Raw genomic sequence first — 20,883 nt, forward strand, 5'->3', positions numbered from 1 at the left:
CGCAGCGCTGAGACTTTCTCCCTGAAGATGCTCTGGGTACTCACCAACAACAAGTCAGCTGTCTTTTAGGAGAACAGTTAACTTCTGGAGTCGGGGGCACGTTGAAGAGAAGGAGCAAGTAAGTATCTGCAAGAGAAAAACAACTCCTTGAGTTGAAGAATTGGGGTAAATATTTGATTGTTTGAGTCTAGAGCCGGTGAAAATGCTAAATTACCTTCACAGGAACCTCACTGATTTGAAATCCTGTTGCACCTTAATGTGAGAGGCACATGACCCCTCCAGGTGTGGAATAGTTAGTAATGGTGTGGCTGGTTGCTATCCCCAGCTGGCCAAAACAATATGATGGGGCAACTCTGGTATATAAAAACAAATTAGGAAAATGATTTACATTTTGTAAAAAAAAAAAAAAAAAGACTAGAAAACGTCACTGTGACAACTAAGCATTATGAGTAATTTCAGGGCAAACTCAGCCAGAAAACCCACCGCTGAAGCTAGGCAGCTCAAGCCGTGTCCCACCTCATGGTCAAGAACATAGATCCTGCAGCTGGACCTCCTGGGTTTGACTCCTGGCCCTGCCACTGGCCGGCTGCGTGCTCCTGGGCTGCTTTTGAATCTCTCTGTGCTTGAATTTCTCTCATCTGAGAAGAGGCATAATAATAGCATCCACTTCATAGGGTATGTTGTGAGGATCAGATGAATCAATTCACTAAAAGCACAAGAACGGTGCTTGGCAAAAACACGCCAAGTCCCGCAGCGATGTCAGGTGTTCTTGTTTGGAAGCTGATCAATGATCCCAACAGCCAGGTCCTGTTTCCTTAATCAGTAGAGTGTTCCTGAGCTGCACTGATCACTTTTGCTCTCCCGTTTCTCGCCCACAGCCCTAAGAGCTAGGTAGGTATCATCCTTCCCTTTCTTGCTGATGAGGAAATGGTGTGGAGGGGATTAAGTGAGTTGCCAAGAGTAAGAGGGGGCAGCCAACCAGCCTCCTGGCTCTCAGCCCCCAGCGCTTTCTACTATCTTGCGCTAAAGGCTCAGATGAGAAGGGAGCAGCCCCGCATTTGGGGCAAATCCATGACGTCATTAGCCCTGGATCCACAAGGTACCCTTAAAGATATGTACGTCTGGATCAGACCTTCTTCATCGAGATTCAGTTCCAAAAGCTCTTAGAAATACACCTTAGACTGCAGCAAGGCAGCACCTGTCTGGCTACAGTGGCTCTGCTTTTGCATTTCTCCAGGCGATGGGAAAGGTGGGGTGATGATGTGTCATGGTTTCCTTCCACTCTGCTCTGCAAAACCAGGATGGCAGCGCCCAGGGCGGCTGCTCTCCCCACCCCGCCCCCGCCCCCGCCCCGGGGAACTAAGCTGAAATGCAGGTGTTCTTTCCAGCTCAGCAGATGCTAAGGCGATAAGCTGCACCTTGCAGAGGCTCTGGGCGATTCAGACCCAGAGGAGCGCTCAGTCCAGGCCAGCTCTCTCCTCCCTGGCGGCTCTGGGATGGATGCGTGTCTGCGCTCAGGGCAGCAGCCCCAGTCCGTGGACGAGGCACCGAGACCCCCGGATGAAGAGGGTCTACAGACAGACGGCAGCAGCGGACCCCCGGGAGGTAACCTCCTTCCTCAGCTCCACATCTTCTCCCATCTTTTCCTGGGGATGGCGTTTTGCAGTGAACCCCAGGCACAAGAATATCCATTTCCTTTTAACCCTTCATCTTTTTCTTACCATGATGCTTAGTAGAAAAATGCCTTTATGCAAGCAGAAGCATGACACTAAAGGTAATCCCTATGTTTTTATAATTTACCTATCAAAGACCAAAACTTTGTTTTATCCAAATCTAAGAGGGTTAGATTTTTGTAACAAGAACTTTTAAAAGAGAAATGAAATCTAGATTCCTTCCTGCTTTTCGCCAAAATGTATTCCTGGCAGCTGCGTCCTTCAGTGGATCAGTGTAAAGTCAAGTGTACTTTCCCATTTTGACAACAGAACCCTTTAGTGTTGCTTTTCTGGGCAGGGAATCAGTAGTAAATAAACAACAGACATAACAAATGATGTCATAAGAGCCAAGATGTAACGTTCAAAACGTTAACAGTCAACAGTGGAAAATTATGTTCCAACTCTGTTAAACCAGGATGGTAATTCATTTTTCTTAAACTGTTTACATAAAAATGCAACTCTGCCTATCTTGAAAATCTGATGTCTCTAAAACTGTCAGACGAGCATAGATACAATAATTGAAAATCACGTGCAATCAACATAGATTTCTTTTATCTTTGTAGCGTGGAAAAATGGTCTTGTGGAGGACATTTATATGCCCGTTTCTTTACAATGTCGATCCAGAAAGTACAACCATCAGATTACGATCTGTCATCTTGTGAAAGTATGAGCCACTTAAAATCAGCACATAGACTTTTCCTACAGTCTTGAGAGAAAAGTTAACCTTTATTTGTGGTTATTTGTGGGAGGAAGGGAGGAAGGAACGGTCTGGGTGATATCGAGGGGATGGAAGCTGGCAGGAGGTGGCCTGGGTCCCTGACGGTCTGGCTGCTCCAGTGATGAGAGGCTCAGAGGTAAGGAGGACAGCCCGGTACCCACTCCTCATTCCAGATGGCCTGTACCAGCTCCTGCATTTCAGGAATTTTGCGAGCTGATTGTTAAACATGGCCATTGTTAAAATTTAAGTCATACAAACGTACAATGAAATGGATTATGTAAAAGGTAAAGGTATATGAAAAACTTAGGTAATAAATACTCACGTCTCATCAGGAATTCTTTTCCTACATTTTACGATGACCTGTGCCCTTGAGGCTGTTGAGGGGTATCGTATCCGTGTGGTAGAAACGCTTGTGGTGCTGAGCTGCTTCACCCCTTTCCCAGGGATGGCCACTGTGGGAGCGCTGTCACCATGGTGATGGCCAAATCCTGCACGTCAGTGCTTCCTCACCGCCCCCAGGCTGGTTGTTAAAGTTTCTGGGCACAAGATGGTCTGTTCCTCTACCTTCTTATTTTCTCTGAAACAGAACTCAGAGTCAGCCTGTCAGCCTATGGGAGAAGCTGGGTCCCCTTTGTTGAGTGATAAATTTCAGGTTCATGGTTTTAGATGTTGGTTGTTTCCCCTTATAAGAGGTGGGTGGGGACCAAAGGTCCTCTCCTCTCCCCACAGCCTCTCCTGGGGCACATGACAGGGAAGGATGACATCTCAGGACTTGGCCACTATCCATCAGCAGGTTCTTGCAAGCTCAAGGAAGCCCTGGGTTTCTGGAAGCTCGCCTTTGTGGTCAGGACAGAGAATTCTCCTTCCAGGAGATCAGAACCCATGGCTGAGAGCTGCAGGCGTCACGGTGCTAGTTTACAAACTGGTCATTTGGCCCACACTGTGGTCAAAGACCACTTGGATACTTTTTTGTAAAATGCAACACAAATGAATTTCTGGAGGAACAACATGAAAAGAAGTACAAAGACATACACAATACAAGCTTTGGTTTTTCACAATCAGATTCAACAGATATGGTCAAGTTGTTGTAAATGTTTCTAAGTGTTCACTCCACATTTCTGGACTCTTCTGGCTGTGACCCTGTTGCAAAGCGTTTGCAGAGCTGTGGCACAGAACCGTCCAGTGCGGGTGGAGATCAGTGAAACCTGATCTCTGAGGGGTGGACCCCTGATTAGGCTTCTTCAAAGGCCCCCTACCCCTCACCCTGCACTCACCCTGCACTCACCCTCACCTGCCTCCTTGAGTGCATATTTCTGGTTAGAGACCTTCAGATGTTCACTGAATGCTCCTTTCCACTAGTCCATCCCTGGTTACACATCCGCAGGCAGAGCTCAGGCAGCAAAGGCTGGTCTCATGCAAGTTCCCCCCCAGACTCCTCGCTGCCAACACCTCTCCCCGAGGGTACCAGCAGCCCCCCGTCTTCTGCGCACGACCCCTCCATGCGCAGAAAGGGTCCCCATTCTGATCTTATTACTCGCTGTTCTTTTTATGCTGAAACCCCCTGCGAAACCTTTGACATTCTGGGCTTCCATGATGTCAGCCCCGATCAGGTGCTCTTTTCCTCTCATTTTATATGACATCTGAGAGCTGCTTGAGTGGTCATGAGCGTAAAGGAGTATTTAAGGAAGAGTAATTTAATAGCTGGAGCTCATCTGACAACCTCCCCCAGGACTGCGGAGCTGGCTCGTCTTTGGGTGACCTGCACCTTTTGAGAAGCAGTTGTAGAAGGACTTAATGAACATGTTCCAGCCAACATGTGGGAATGTTACATCACTTCAAGACCCAAAAATAGTCAGGTCCACGCTTGCCTCGGTCCTCCTTATGCAGATGGCTCATTCGTGCCATTCTGTGCGGTGGCCTAGCTTCCTCCTCTCACCAAAACAGAGGGAGGGATGGATCGACACCGCACTGTCTGCTCCTAAATCGAGGGAAGGGCCCAGGGCATCCTTTGGCATTTCGTCGTATGATAAAAATGTCCCATAGAAATGTTATGTCCCTGTCACCCCATATCATTCAGTTTGGGCTAGTTTGCAGCCACTGTCACTGATGGCATTCCCCCCTCTGTTTCTGGAAGATTGCTCAGTCTCTTCCCGTCTGACTAACTGTACCGAGTGTAGATTTGCACTGGATCAACAAACAATGAAACCGATTTAATTTTCTGTCCCACAGATTCTAACAAGATAGAACCATCGCTTCAAAGCCTCCAGAAATTCGTTCCTATGAATTACGCCAGCTACACCCAGGAGTACTATTGGTTTGCAGGCAAGAGGATTGTCATTCAAGAATCGATCGAGAGTTACGGAGCGGTGGTGTGGCCAGGGGTGAGGGAGCTGTCACATTGGGGCGTCGGGGATTCTGGGGATGAGAACAGCAAATCTGTACAACTGTGGTGCCTTGGACGACTTGCCACGTGCTCTAACGCTCTGTGCTTCTCAAATTGAGGGTCCAAGGATGCCCCCCCAGGGGTGTTGCTGGTGTACCTAGATGCTGCAGAAACACGGCATCTTTCCTAAAAACAACGATTTTCCTCTATGTTATGTTTCTTGAAACATTATTTTCTCACATTAACATAAAGTTGAGTATATTGGGAAGTAGGATGAAAAATTCATATGAATTGTTAAAAAATCAGAAGAAAAGTCTTTAGAGTTTAGATTTTGTAGTGGCCACCTTTGGGCCTCTCCCACAGACCTTCGGGTATTCACTCGCCTTTTACAGTGCGGCCAGTCCAGTGGAAACGCTTAGGAAGTGGTGCTTCATCTCATGCTCTCCCTGCAACAGTCCCCAGAGGATGGAGCTGAAATGGGGGAAAACACGGAATTCAGAGCCAGAAAACCTGCTATGCTCTGGCTGAGTGCACTGTTTCCCCTGGCACGCCGCAGTGCAGAACCAGGCTGGGACGATGGACCTCGGAGGCCAGCGCCTTCGTTCTTTCCACTGCAGAGGTTCTCAGCCTGTGCTTGGAGAGGCTCCAGATCAGAACTGCCCCACTGTTAGCTTAGATGGGAATCCTCCTGGGTTCTTGTTAAATGCAGACTCTGATTCAGGAGGTCAGGCTGGGGGAGGTGGACTGGGGCTGCATTTCTGACTCACTCCCGGGTGACGCAGACCTGCTGGCCCGCTGCGTGGCTGTGATCAGAGGTTCCTTGGAGCGCCCTTTGCAGTCTGGGTACCAGTGATGGGGGAGATGGAGCGGGGGGGCAGGGGAGGGACAGCCAAGGGCTCCAGGCTCTTAGAGCTGCCCCCTCACTGACCCCAGCCAAGGAAGCTCGATTTTTACCCGTTATGCTTAATATAAGTATGATTTCCTTCAGCTAAATGTTTTTCTTTGGCTTAACAAGTTTGAAACCAGCAAGCGACTCTCCACAGCTTCCTACTATATTTGGCAAACAGACACCCAGAGCTGGGTGATCAGAAATCAGGAGTGGAAAAAGATGATTTGTCCACTGGACTGTTTTATTCTTAATAAGGCCTCAGCCTTTCATGCACCAAACCCTGGCCCTTCTCGGGACCTCAGTTTCCTGAAGGCTGCAGAAGGATCCGTATCGTGTGGGGAAGCACCCTTTCCTTGTGCGACTTCAAGAGCAGCTGTGAGAGATGACTTTTCGGAGTTTGCTAATAGGACTAAGAAGCGGGGGAGTGTTTGCTGAAAGATGTAGCTGTTCCCGAGAGAAGATCCGTCCCCAGATGGCACCCACCGGGCCAGCCTGTCACAGGGCAGAGCCCTTCAGGAAGGACGCCTACAGCTACCCCTTCAGGAACTCCTCAGAGCACACGTCTTGGTGGCTCTGGGTGACACTCTTCCAAATCCTGAAATCCCACACAGTGAATAATGCTCCTTTCTCCTCAAGAACCAAAGAAGGCCTTTCCTCAAAACTGCCGCCCCCAGCTCTGGAGCTCCTTGCCATGGGCTGGATGCCGGTGCCACCCCGCACCCGTGCCGTCCCGCCTGTCCCCCTCTCACTCATCCTCCAGCGCCCAGGGCCCCTTGACGCCCCTTACCTCCCTACCGTGCCATTGGGAGTTGGTTTCCGTCCTCCCCCCACCCCCGTCCCTGGCCCCCGAGTCCCTTGAGAGGAGCTGGGGAGGAAAGGGAGGGACCCACGTGCTCGGAGCTGCCACCAACCCTGGTGCAGGCCATCGTGAGTGCGGCTGTCTCATACTATCCAGGCCGCCCCCTACTCCAGCCTGGGCCCCAGACAGAAAGTGAGTCATAGCGAGCCCAGAGCACCTGCACGAAGACAAGGACTAAAGGTGTGTGCAAACGAGAGCTTTCACGTTGCCTTTTCAGCGCAGGGTTGCAGGGTTCGCATTCCCAACTCCGGTAACGCTCTCACGCCTAGTAACTCTCCCCAGTCCCTCTAGTCCGAGACATCACCAGCCGACGCCCATTGGCTCACATGGGAAGGGACCTTGATTTTCTGTACAGAAATCGATCTAAATTTCTTCTTTTTTTTTTTTTACTGTGTAAAGGATGTAACCTCCTTGCTGCTACCCCCCAAAGTGTGGCCCGGTGGCACTGGCATTAGCTGGTGGCTTGTTAGAAATGCAGCCTTGAGCTCCATCAGCCCTACCACACGCAGCCAGGGCGTCTTTCACCAGGCGTCAGGTGACCTGCATGTGCGCTAGGGTTTGGGAAGCACTGCCCAGCCAGTCGAGTGTTTCTTAGATGAACTGCTTTAAGAGAAAAATTCCTACGCAGTTGTTCAGTGCAGCAGGCAAATTCCAGAGCAACCTGAACGTTGGTGGAGTCAGCAGGGAGGGGATGGAGCCGCTTACAGCCCAAGTCTTACAGCAGGTGGAGGCCCAAAATGACGTTAAGCAAGGGCTTGCTGCCCTGCGGCCCCTCCTCTCCTGGTTCTGGAAGAGCTGAGCTGAACTTCCTGTTCCTGGAGGCTGGTCAAGGGTCTTCTGATACAGGCGCTTTCACAAGTCTGTGTCTCTAGTTCCTCTGATGCATGTTACAGCGTTCATATTCCAGAGGTCAAAACACGCCGTTGCACGTATATTTTGATTCTTGTGAGCCCCCAGTAAGCTGAAACTCTTTAACATGTCTTTGAGTATTTAACTTGTGGTGGGGAACAGGGTCCTCGGTTTCCAGTGTCCAGGTGACAACTGTGAATGTTTTTCAGGCCATGGCTTTGTGCCAGTATTTGGAGGAACACGCAGAGGAACTTGGTCTCCAAGGAGCTAAGATGCTCGAAATCGGTGCTGGACCAGGCCTCGTTTCCATCGTGGCCAGTATTCTAGGTTTGTCTGTCTATTCTCGGCCTTGTTTCAAAAGATGGTTACGGTGACAACAGTGATAATAACCACTTAGTACTGTGTGACGGGCTGTGGTTTAGGTGCTTGGCCGTGATCGCACTCACTGAATCTACCCAGATGTCCAGACTAGAATGACTGCTGTTATCCGGAGATAAGATAACTGTGCCTTAGAGGCTAACTCGTCCAATCCATTGATTATTACCACGTGAGAAAGTTGAAATTCTGAAGGTGTGACTCTTGAGTTCCTGTTGTAAACAGCTCTGTTATGCTGTCCCCTGCTTTTCAGTGCAACTATTAACAACTGATGTTTTGGAAAAAAACAAAAAATAAGTGACTGAATCCAAGGTGAAGACAGATTTATACCCAAAATGCCAGTTGTGAGTCCTGGGAGCTGGGCAAGAGGCGGGTATGTCTGGCCTACTTCAGCCTACACTATTAAGGATCTTCTTCTATCAAAACCAATCTGGAATTATGATTTTGTGAACCTTTATCACTAGCATTAAAATGCCTAAAAATTAACTTAATGCATTTAGTAGGTGGGACAGTCATTCAAATCAGATCATCCCTTAGGAAAGAAAACTAGGTGCTGACACCTCACGTAAGAGAAAACCAAAATCTTCAGATAAAGAGTTTGGGAAGGAAAAACATTATAAATGATGACAGTAACCAAACGCTAAGAATCTTGGTATGTTTAGTTAATTATTCCGAAATCTCTCAAAACTGCACCGCCATTTAACTTAGTTTCTTAAAAGACGGGAACGTTATTCTATTTCAATCGTTCTTCACCAAAGGTGATTTTTGCCCCATGAAGGACATTTGGCAGTGTCGGGGGACATTTTTGATCAGCACAACTTGGGGTTTTGGTGGGGAGGTGCTACTTGCATCTTGTGGATGGAGACCAGGGACCCTGCTAAACATCTTACAGGGCACAGGGCAGGGTCCCCCAGCAGAATTATCCAGCCCATATGGACATAGGTGAGAAGGGCGCTGGTCCAGGGCCAAGGTGAGAAGCCCAGTTCCATTTCTCCCTCAAAGTATGTGTACCCTGTGGCTGCCCAAATGTTCCAGGTAATTCGTACAAGTTTCCTCTTTCTCTCTTAGGAGCTCAAGTCACAGCAACGGATTTGCCTGACGTCCTAGGGAACCTTCAATACAATCTTTTAAGGAACACACTAAACCATACAGCACATCTGCCTGAAGTGAAAGAGCTGGTGTGGGGAGAGGGCCTGGAACAGAACTTCCCCAAGTCCACATGTTACTATGATTACTTGCTGGCTTCTGACGTGGTCTACCACCATTATTTCCTGGACAAGCTGCTTGCCACCATGGCGTACCTCTGCCAGCCGGGAACAGTGTTGCTTTGGGCAAACAAGTTCAGATTCAGCACCGATTATGAATTTTTAGATAAATTCAAGCAGGTTTTTGACACAACACTCTTGGCTGAATTTCAAGAGTCATCAATCAAACTTTTTAAAGGAGTGCTAAAATGGGACTAAATTAAACAAGATACCTTTCGAAACGTTAGTGTGTCTTTTGAACAGTGTTAGAAATTTTATAAGATTGCAAAGGTAGTGCACGGGAACAACTTGTATAACTAGAATAAACATAATATTACAGCAACTCTCCAAAGCAACCAGTTTAGGGTCATCTGCTTCATCTAAATATACACAAACAACATGAAAACATGAAAGTAGCTTTGTTGGCTTCTAAGAGTCTCAATTAAGTGTTAAATAAATTTTACACAGATAAATTAACAAACAAGTGGATTTCCCCTCGTTATTTCTGCTGGAGAGCATGGTTTTAAACCTGTCAATATACTTTTGTCACTTGCTTTTTGAAAATAAGCTTGACAGGGTCCGTGTATCTTAATTGGAAGAGTCTACTTTGTACAGATTTTAACAGTAGCAAAGGGAGAGGATAAAGAGTAATGGAAAACAAGTTCTAGGCTCTACACTGATTAAAACTGAAAAATTCGGAAACAGTGCTGGAATGAGAAAACGGATGTCACCTCAGGGGCCCAGAACTAGTGCTGAGCACACACTCTGCACCAGCCCTAGTGCTTCCTTCAGAAGTTAGTTATTTTATCCAGCTCTTTCTGTTGTTTTCAGTGGTGTGGTGCAGACATTGGTCACCATTACCTGAAGTAGGAAAACTGTCCCGACTTTTAAAAGAATTTGAAAAAGAATAGATACAGGTATAACTGAATCACTTTGCTGTCCACCTGAAACTATCACAACACTGGTAATCAACTCTACTCCAGTATATAATAAAAAGTTAAAGAAAAAAAAGAATCCACTTTATAATATAAAAATAAAGAACCATTTTGTCTCCTGTATCAATCACACAGAAACGTCATAGTTTTGCCGGGGATGGCTTCTCCTGGAACGTATGTGTCGGCATGGAGGCACAGAATAATCTAGCCTGAAAGCAGGGCTGACAAGGCAGCTTGGCGTCACCGCCCCAGATCCCGGCATCACTCACCACGGGTACCACTGATGGACCAACCTTTCTAGGAATCACAGTTCAAAGCAGACTTTGCCAGTCTGTGGCTGTATCTCTAATTTCCGCAGCAAACTTAATTATCTTCATTCTAAAATTTCATTATCTGAGAAAGACTTACACCCCACTGAAAGAGAGAAGTAGTAATTACGGATAGAAAAGTCCTTGTTACAACAGAGAGCCGGATGTGGCTCATAGATTAAAAAAAAAAAAACAACTGCCTGTGAACTTTCACGATGTACTGCATGTCCTATTAAAAAGCGCTGTTATTCACCACCTCCCCCTGCAGACATGTACCTCACTCTACTGCTTCTCACTACCAGTCAGGACTGTGAGTACATCCAAAACCCACCATGAACTTAACTTCTCCTTCCACATTAAAAAATACAGCAAAAAGACCAAACCCTGAAGAATAAAGTGAGAAATTAGGGAAATGCAACAATGGTGATTTTCTGGTATTTGAAGGATACCAGAATTTATTGTATCTTGACATAACTCAGAAGGTAGTACTTCAAAATCAATCTATTACTAGGAAGTTTCTAACCTTAAAATTATACTAAAATTGGATACTAAAAGGCATGTTCTAAAAAAAGGTGTCATTTCAGTGAAACTGGTAAAAGTTTTTGTCAGTGAAAAAGCACCTCCGAAAATTCTCTCCTCCGTTAAAGTCATGAGAAAACTGACAAAAATTCTCAGAAGCATGTAGCAATCTTAACCAAAGACATGTAGCAATCTGAAGCATGTTCACTCAAAACGGCTGAACCTCAGCTAAGACAGCAGTGTGCTTTGTGACGTTTTCAATGGCCCTGTCCCCATGCCATCTCCCGCTCCATGGCAGCCTTGAAAACCAGCAGCCTGGCAACCCCTGGAGACTGTTCCCCAGAAAACACCACGTGCAAGGCCGTCTTTGACTGGACTCAGATCTCTCGCAGGCTGAGAAGCCTTTCCCCAGGGGTTTGTCTAGAGGATTACAGGCAACTGTACAATTTTGTGGCTGCCTTAGATGATGGCTAACCATTGGGACTAATTAAAAAGCCTAAAGGGAAAGTCTGGGAAATGTCCAGAGGGGCTCAGAAAGCTGTCATATTCCTGGGTACCAGCCACGCACATGGCAGGGCTGAATGCATCCTCGGGGAGGACCTGGGGAGGACCCAAGTGCTCACCCCTGGCTGACCCTGAGGCTCTGTGCTGCAGGTAGTACTTACAGAGATGCCAAACCCGGTGGTAAAACACGTTCTCTAATTAACATCCAGCCAGCAGCACGACCCTGGGGAGCCACCCTACCCCTTCTGAGCATCTCAATTCCCTGACTGGATTGAACCTGTCCATGTGTAGGTGAAAGCATGTGTTTGTCAGAGAACATGCATGTGGTTGTTCATGGGTGCACTTTAGATGGCTCAGAAACTGTGCAAAATGTCTGCGTGCATATGTGCACTTTTTCATAAAGGGTCTAACGTCTTCATCAGATAAAGGAGCCAATTACTCAAAAAACAGTCACGAATGACTAAGACCAGATCTCTGGTAGGCCTTTTACAGTAGTAAATTCTAAGGGAAGATTTAAAAACCATACACACACAAACACATTTGCTATAAGACAGTAGAGGCCTTTTAATATTGTCTACATGTGCTTATTTTATGGAGGAAGGATGAAAGAAGTATAGTAGCCAGAGAGATAAAAATAAAAAATTAAACCTACACAAAAGTTAATCACATAATAAGATTCGGAAATATATTCAAATAATTGCAAGCCTATAAGAAACATTATAAATTATTTCATGTTGAATTTTTTGTCTATGGATTTAATGTATTATTCATTTCTGTTCTAACCCCAAATTTTATTTATGAAAAATTAAGACCAACTTTAAGAACCTTCAATATTCACTTTTATTATTTATAAAAAATTAAGGTATGAGAGTGCATATGGTGTACTGCGATCTTGGGTTTGCACATCTATTCACGTGTTTACATTATTTCAACTTTAATAAACATACCATATATGTATCTTTACAATACCTGATACAGATTTAAGCTGTCTGGCACTTATACATGTATTATTAGCTCATTCTGATGCTCTGCACGTCAAGAAGATGTTAAAAATGATCGGCCTGAAATAACTCCAAGATGAAGACTGATTGAAGCAGTTATGCTCCAGCGTTTGCCACAAATTTATTTGTGCCGGTTTTATTTTCTCCCCTTAATTGAATGTAAACGTTTGCCAAAAAAAAAAAAAAAAAATCTGGAAATGAAGTTCTGTTACTTTTTAGTCTAATAAATAATTCTAGCTACGCTTAATGTAGCTTTTTTAAGGCCTTCATACAATTGAAAAAAATTAAAGTCGCGCATGTTAAAACCCTGTTCATTTATAAAATAAAAAATAGAATTTTATAGGTTTGCAGTTAAAAGTTACTGTTCAAAACCTCTCATGCATGTAACAGCTGCAACCCAACTGAAAGTCCTTGGTGCTGGCAGCCAGGGCACAGCCCGCTGCCAGCAATGTGAGGCATTAAGAAAACACCATGATGTCAGAGGTCTAGATTTACATGTATTAAGCCACACGCCAGCAAATTCTCTGATAAATACACATCATTTTAATAATCAGTATTTGATAGCAGATGAAAACATGCATTAGACTAAAAATGCCACAAATTTGTTTTTATATCCATTCACTATAAAACTTTCTTTTTTAAAATTTAAAGTCTTGGTTCCTATGTTAGAATACACAGTAATCAGGAGGATACATGATGGGGAGCCAGTTTTCGGTAAAAGACGCACAGTGGGTCCATCCAAGCAGCTTCATCAGCTGTAATAAAACACACACAATTATTAAAGAACAGATGTTTCAGGCTCAGCATTTAGGGTAAATTCTGTATTAAATATTTAGTCGTAATAAAGAAGCAGCAGGTAGAACTTTCCTTCCATCAACTCACCCACAACCTTCCTTCCTTCCGCCCGACCCGCCTATCCTGGCGATTATCATCACCCCTGCCAACCCTCCTGCCTTCCCTCCCTCTGTCCTCCTGGCTTCCCATCGACTTGACATGACTGGCTCCTTTCCTTCCGACCACCCTAGTTTCCTTTCCCTCACTCTTCCTGAGTGCCTACGGTAGTCAAACACTGTTCTAGGCATTAGGAAAAAGCACTGAACAAACTCACTTCCCACCTTCAGGAAACTTAAGTTCTATGCAGGAAAGCCAAACAGAAAGTCAGCAAGCTAATAAATAAGTAAATAATAAGAAATGTATCAGGTATATAGTAAAAATAAAACTTGCTATAAAACAGACTGGGAAGTGAGATGGTCAAGAAAGGGATCTCTGAGGAGGTGACACTTAAGCTGAAATCTGAGTGACAAGAAGAAACCTACTCTGTGAAAATCTGGGGAAGAGCTCTCCACGCAGCTGGAAGAGCTGGGTCCTCGAGAGGGAAAGGGTGCACTGTGTCAGCCAAGCAGAGAGGAGGCTGGGACGGCAGAAGCAGAGTGAGGACGTGGGAGTGTGATATGAGATGCAGCTGGAGAGGCCGCTGGCAGGGGCCGGACCACACGGGCCTTACAGGCCACGGGGAGGAGTTTGGATTTTACTCTAAATGTGACGGAGCTTCACCAGGAGGGGTCTAAAGCCATCTTTTCCGGCTGCTGTGTGGAGAACAGACAGCAGGCGAGCAGAGTGGAGGGGAGACAAGTTATGAAACATCCCCTGGTGTGAGCATCTGGGTGGATCGCGGGCTTCACAAATGTAAGAGCTCAGTTCACAGCCTACATGATGAGAAGACATTAAGTTCCAGAAAGAGCTCTCTCAACCTCCTCAAAGATCTGAAGAAGTGAATTTGAAATGTCTTACAATTTCAACTGACAGAAAAGGTCTGAGAGTAAAGATAACCTATAGTTTACTCTAATTACCAGAAATTGCCCCAGGAACCTACAGGTGAGTTTTACATCCAAAGAATACCTTCAATATGAAGACCAGGCCCTCGGCCGCCTTTGGCAGGACCAGCGTACCCCAACCTCCATGTACCCTTTAAGCATAAACCAACTATACGTGTACAAAGACAAGGCTAGGCTGAAACAAGTTCTGTGGGGTTCAGTGAGTTCTTACAGTTGACACTTAATTTGTGCAGAGCGCTCAACCACAGAACTTCCCTGCATACGATACATGGTAAAATAAAAAATGGCCTATCGTGTCAAATGAAGAATAAAATCAAACATAAACTCTAGAAGTTCAACCGTTTTAGAACTGAGCCAACACGTATTTAAACGAAATCATCCGCTTCCTTCATAAAGGAAACCTGTCTTCTAACCACACAAAATATGCAATGCATTTTGCCTATGTTGAAAACACTAGAAGCTAAAAATATAGGTTTTCTGGACAGGAGTGAAAAATGTTTTAAAAATTTAAACAGCTTACTGACTACCTTTCATGCATTTATTTTATAGTTCACATTATGTTAATTAGACTAATAATTAGTCACGATAAAGCTGGTACTGTTTTATCACTACCGTAAGGCTTTCTAACTATCTTGTCACTCTACAATATTGAAATGATACCCAACAGTGGCAATTTTAATATCACTTACTTGAATACAGTTTTTCCAGTTTTCTTTTGTTGGTTTTTCTTCCACAAGTTTAGTTGCAAATTTAAGGCCTCTCCCATACATTTTATTTACGAAGGCATGCTTGTATGCAAATGTCAAAACCTACAACGTAAAACAAGATACAGCTCATCTACAAAATATTTACAATTTAAGGCATATTGCTTTAATAATGAAAGAACTGGACTTCCCTGGTGGCGCAGTGGTTAAGAATCCACCTGCCGATGCAGGGGACACGGGTTCGATCCCTGGTCCGGGAAGATCCCACATGCTGCGGAGCAACTAAGCCCGTGCGCCACAACTACTGAGCCTGGGTGCCACAACTACTGAAGCCTGTGCGCCTAGAGCCCGTGCTCCGCAACGAGAGAAGCCACCGCGATGAGAAGCCTGCACACCGCAACGAAGAGTGGCCCCCGCTCGGCGCAACTAGAGAAAGCCCGCGTGCAGCAACAAAGACCCAACGCAGCCAAAAGTAAATAAATAAAAATCAAAGAAAAAATAATAAAGAAGAAAAATAATGAAAGAATTGAGGCTTTAACAGAAGTGTAGCTTTTCAAATGAACATGTTACATCAAGTAAATTTTAACAACTTTTTAAAACAACAATTAACATCTTTAAAAGAGCTGGGTATCCCACAGAACAGATAATCTATTTGGGGAAAGAAAGCTATTATGATAAATCACTAGCTGTTGGAATCCATACCAAAATACCTCTATGCAAAAGAAAGCAGAGCTAACGTAAGTGACGACAAAATTGCAAGTTAGACGTACAAAACTACAGTCACTATAAATCACCAAAATTGCGAAAGAGGATAAAAGTAAACAAATGAAGTGTCATATTATAGAAACATGTTCTTACTTTCAACTGCTTCCTTTTGTCCAAGTTTTCTACCTTTAATTACTGCATTTGTCAAAAATACTCATAAGCCATTTGTTTATATCTTTAGTCTCCACTTTTAGAATGTGCAGCATGTCCTCAAAGAAAGGAATCCTGTCACACTTACCTGTACTCTAGAGACAAGGAAAGGGTTCAACAACTGTTGCTACAGACACAGTAAACAGACAGGTGATACAATGCACACCCTTAACATAAGAGCGCTGCGGCAAGAACAGAGTTCTTTATAACAGGTTTATTGTGATGCTCATCAAGTGTCTACCGACTTGATGCCGGACCAGGCTCTTATTCATCTTCTTCCCAGCAGCGAGCGCAGTGTCTGGCACACAGCAGACACGAGATAACTTTGTTAGTAGTAACAGCAAGTATTGCTGACGTCCTTCCAGGTACGTGATACTCATTCATAAAATCCCATGGTACGCAGCACCACAGCCCCACATGAACATTCGGTCACCCACCTACGGTGACAGAGGTCAAAGGGGCAGGGGCAGAATCCAAGCTCCAGGGGCCTGATTTCAGATCCAAATTCTTAACCTCTGGTGCTGCTTCCTTCAGTTTCTGGAACATTACTGAGTTCCTTCTATAAAAGCACTACTGAACTGAGGTGGAACAACCAAGCAGATAGGAAGAATTTTCTCCTACTTCAGAAGTCTTTACTACCGATCACCATAGTTAATCTTGAAAACAAGCACCTGTCTCCTAAAAAACCGCCACAGTTTGTGCTGGAAGAAGAATTCCACTGATTACATTTCCTTTTTTCTTCCTTTATGTCCAGAAGAAAGGAAGACTGGCAAATACCTGTAGCTATATAATCTCTACTGTTAAGAATTATAGTAGAGAGCTAGAAGGCATTTTACATGTTTTTATAATCTAAACCCAAAAAGCTCATCAATGTTACTTTTTCTACACTGGGCTTTAAAAACTGATCAGGTACAAATCAAGATGATAGTTATTTAGAAGTTAAAGAGTTTGGAGAGAAATAACAAATATCTAAACTAACCAGAATACCGCCATCTCCATCCCTGACAAATGAGCACAGGGACAGGTACGAAGACAGCTTTCAGATGCCCTTAATTTTAGCTGATACATAAATGGCTTAACCAAAAGCCCGCCACACACGCTCTCCAACTGTTTCCCCAGCTAGCGTGGTCCACCAGCCACTGTGCGGACAGACCAAACAACGGTCAAGTGGTTTCAAAGCCGGGAAGACCAGGGAGGCCTCGCTAAGCACCTCATCTTCTTCGGAGCCCAGCTCAGCCTCATTCCATTTATCCTCATCCTCTCTGGCCGGGCCCGCTGGGCACAAGGGATCTGGGATGCACCCCCAAGAACTGCAGCGAAACAAGAAGGAGAAAGGGTACCTTACTGTCGAAAAGATCAGTCCATTTTGTAGCTTCCCAGAAAGTTTCCGTCAGAGAATCCAGGGCGCTCTCTCCCTCCTCCTCTCTCCCTTCCAGGTCGCCTGATGCAGCCCCGTCCTCCTCCCGGGTCTGGAGAAGGTGGTCGGCCAGGGCACAGCCTTTCCTACACAGGGCGTCTACGAGCGTCGACTTCTGCTTGTCCATGTCACTGTGTGCCAAACCAACACATTCCACAGATCAGGAGAGCATCTTTAGAAGTACAGCCTCACCCGAAATTAACCTCATGCCTTCTCTGCCTAAGATTTACAATGCAGGAATGTGGTGTAGCCATGGAGAGACATCTGCATTGTGCAACACAAGAGCCACTCTTCCACACACAGATTAAATGAGTTAGGATCGCTGTAATCGGTTGAAACAGCATGCCATGCGCACCAGAGGGGAAAGACTGTTGGATCAATTCTGTCAGCTAAGAAACTCTTAGAACAGTATCTTCTAAGTGTTTCAACTTCTTATGTCAGTCGTTACATACTTGTGCAGTCGTGAACTGTCACGCATACACAGAGCAAAGGAATACAAGGCTTACTCTAGCATTTTAACACATTAACTCATTTATACTCAAAATAACTCTATGAGCAAGAGACCATCAGTTGCCTCTATTTTGCAAAGGAGGAAATCGAGGCACAGAGAGATCAGGCGATCTGTTCAAGGTCCCACAGTTAGGGAGCAGCAGATCCAGGACTCCGAGCTCTGCGGCTGGTCCTGGAACCCCTGCTCTTAATCGCCGGGGCCACCTGCCTTGCTCCAGGCAGGCAGCTTTGTTTCTGATGTGTTCCAATGCCCAGAACAATGCCTGGCACGGAACAGACACTCAGTAAATTGCTGCTGAATGAAATACAGTAACAGCCTACACTCCTGGGACAGTACTGGCCCCTCCAATGCTTATTTGACGCATCCTGCCCAACTCCTGTCAGATACGTCTAAAGACGAGGATTACAAGTGCTGAGAAGATGACCAGGAGGCAGTCAGATATGGGATGAACAAACTGTCTACCGGTAAGCATGATTCTGAAGGACCCAGAGTGAAACGTGCCGCCTATGAAATCCGCTGGGACTGTAAAATCAACAACAATTTGTACAAAATACAATTAAAATAAGAAGAAGAGGAAAAAAAACCCCAACACAACGCCAATAACCTGCTACAACCTAAGTTACCCACCTTAATACATTTGCAATGCAGGTGAAATTATGCCTAAAAGATGCCCAAGAGTTTATGAGCAAAGAGTTTCAAAGTTTAAAAGAGCCAACTCTCACTCTCTTTCCTGGGAAGCGTTTCTGGGGACTTGAAGTGCTTGGTCACTGTGGACTTAAGAACAGAATGATGGACGGGCTTTCATTTACTGAGTCCCTCCTTACCCCACCACCTCTTCTTAGATGCCAGGCGGCACCTGAAATGTCTCGGCAGTACTTCACTCATGCTCTACAGCAGCCTCAGCAGTCAAGCGTTATCTCCACGTTGTGAGGGAGAACGGGGGCCGTGGAACACAACTGGGCAGGCAGGGCAGGTCTGGATATCCACTCACCTACGGCATCCCGACTGACTGTCCTGGCTGCCCGGAGGAGGGCTGCAGGATGCAGAGCTTGGAGGGCGAGCTGGGGTGACAGGTGTGCTGGACTCGCCAGACCTGGATTGAATCACCTTTAAGACCCCTTTCTATTTCCGCATTCTCTGATCCAATAACCTAAATTCCACATATCTGGAATGTTCTCTTCCTACCCTCTTCTAACTTTGAACTGACCTGCTCGGATTAAATACCTATTAATCCATGATGGTTTCCCTGCTCTCCTTCCCATGGGCTTTCACAGTTTAAAATACTTATTATAACTGTTAATCACATTCCATCTAGCAATTATCATCTTCTGTATTAGGCTGTATGTTTCCTAAGAGTAGAGAGTGTCTTGTTCATTTTTTTTTACATCCCTCTCAGTGGCGCTACATACAGTGCTCGGTCAATAAATCTCTCTGAATCAGAGTTAGTTAGGGACTGATCAAGGTGGCAATAGCTACATTTTAGGAAGTAACTTCAATTAGATACTTTAGTGGACTAAGTAAACTGCAGTTTAATTAAAACTTAGATCCCCTACAAAAAGTTAATATTTTTAAGATTACAAAATGGCCGTCTTGCAATTTTTGAAACGAGTGACTTAAGCGAAAGCAGCTGGAAATGATAAATCCATGCCCCATATAATCCTTTGTATATAACTGGCATTTCATAATATATATAACTGGCATTTCATAATGCATATAACTGGCATTTGTATATAACTGGCATTTCATAAATGGTGGCTGCACCATCCACTATTATTATTAGCAACAATAAAACAGCAATGTTTCCAGAAGGTTCCTTTGGAAAGTGTGAAAGGGTGCTGACAATGGCCAAAAACCTATTTTGAACAAATTTTATTCCGCTTGAACACTGCTGCTTGTAAGACTCGTTAGGACCTGTAATATCAGTATAAACGATGCAAGGTCAAGAGTTCTAGCAGTTTTAAATCAAGCGTTTTGTATGTATATAAAAAAAATTCTGACTGAAGCAGATGGAATCTTTAAGGGAAACTACCATATTTTCAGGCAGCCTGCACGGTTTCAGTTTATTATTAGTTACAATAACGCTAAGAGGAGGAAACTTCTACCCTTGTAAGTTAAGGACCCCCAGGGTTGGAAATAAACCAAAGTGACAGAGGGGAGACTGGTACTGGGAGTGTGGGAGTGTTATCAGGAGACGATGGTAGGAGTTCGTGGAAGGGTGAACGGGAAAGCCGCCGGACCGTCACACCAGCAAGCGGAAACCACACTCTCGCACGGATGGAGCCTTACAAACGCATAAACCCAGCTACGCGTCTGTTGTACACATCACGTTAGAGTTTCCTAAAGCTAAAGTATAATCCCCCCACCCTTGTTCTCAAGTAGTACTGTAAACCCAGTTTCATAAACTGAAGTTGCCAGATAATGGCTTTAACCCAATGTGATTTCTTATCACTTTACTAATAAGCATATAAACTAAATTTGGAGCCTGTCATGCTATTGGTCAATCAACACTTGAAAAATTAATTTTACAGGGTGCTCTGTGCTTCCTTCTCCATGTGTCCAGTTCACACATATCCCCCAAATGGCTGGACTGCTTGATCACAGCCACTCAAATCTCTCCACCATGACAGCACCTGATGGTGGAGGAAGCAAACGACTTTTCTTTTGCTTAATCTTAAACGACTGGAGAAAATTACTATATTTAAGGATGGAGTATCCCCAAATCGGTAACTCCAATGATAAGGATATAAAAAATACCAGAAAAGAAGGATATTTTCAATAATTAAAAAAAGTAACTAAGAAATGAGATGCAAGAAAGAGTATTTACTGGTTAGGTACTTTTTTATAATAGCTGCATCGGGCCTGGGGTCAGTCTTCATCGCAATATAAACTGCTAGGGCCGTTTGATCTATATGAGAAATAACAGCATTTGCAGCTTCGACAATTTCATTAAGCCTTTTCATTCGTTCCTGGGGAGGAAGAAAAAAGAAGAAATAAGAAAAAAATGGATGTATCCATGAGCCTCCTGACGCATTTCACTTCTGTCGGTCATGCCCGTGAGAGTTAGGACTCCCGTGGTGTGGGACCAGGTAGGCTGTGCAGCCCAGGGGCTCCGCACTAGCTCCTGGTGTGACCTTTACGATGGTCAGCATCTCTAGAAAACTGAGCTCAGACGGGAAAATACCTACCCTACACCCCCCACTGGCGC

General features: G+C 45.0%; 2 protein-coding genes across 8 annotated transcripts in view; one reads left to right on the plus strand and one right to left on the minus strand.

The window, feature by feature from the left end:
* Positions 1 to 1,383: 1,383 nt before the first annotated feature.
* On the plus strand, positions 1,384 to 9,854 carry METTL21C (methyltransferase 21C, AARS1 lysine). The gene is made up of 4 exons (XM_022576820.3): positions 1,384 to 1,605; positions 4,660 to 4,811; positions 7,620 to 7,737; positions 8,854 to 9,854. The coding sequence occupies exons 1-4, from the start codon at positions 1,497 to 1,499 to the stop codon at positions 9,246 to 9,248; spliced, it is 774 nt and encodes a 257-aa protein (XP_022432528.1). The 5' UTR covers positions 1,384 to 1,496; the 3' UTR covers positions 9,249 to 9,854.
* Positions 9,855 to 12,117: 2,263 nt separating this feature from the next.
* TPP2 (tripeptidyl peptidase 2) overlaps positions 12,118 to 20,883 on the minus strand; it is a 67,939-nt gene continuing 59,173 nt past the window's right edge. For 5 of the 7 annotated variants that reach the window (XM_089899394.1, XM_022576817.2, XM_030762606.2 and 2 more), the window contains 4 exons: positions 20,514 to 20,644; positions 17,091 to 17,298; positions 14,821 to 14,940; positions 12,118 to 13,051 (listed from right to left, as the gene is read on the minus strand). In XM_089899394.1, the coding sequence (XP_089755520.1) occupies positions 12,962 to 13,051; positions 14,821 to 14,940; positions 17,091 to 17,298; positions 20,514 to 20,644 (549 nt within the window). In that variant the 3' untranslated portion in view covers positions 12,118 to 12,961. Of the gene's footprint in view, positions 13,052 to 14,820; positions 14,941 to 17,090; positions 17,299 to 20,502; positions 20,645 to 20,883 lie in introns of those variants that run through there. The other 2 variants (XR_004023934.2, XM_030762607.2) reach the window with 2 other exon arrangements.

Source organism: Delphinapterus leucas, chromosome 18, assembly GCF_059928025.1.
Source record: "Delphinapterus leucas isolate spDelLeu-1000000601 "Yukka" chromosome 18, BTC_Dleu_Yukka2, whole genome shotgun sequence".
Taxonomy (NCBI): domain Eukaryota; kingdom Metazoa; phylum Chordata; class Mammalia; order Artiodactyla; family Monodontidae; genus Delphinapterus; species Delphinapterus leucas.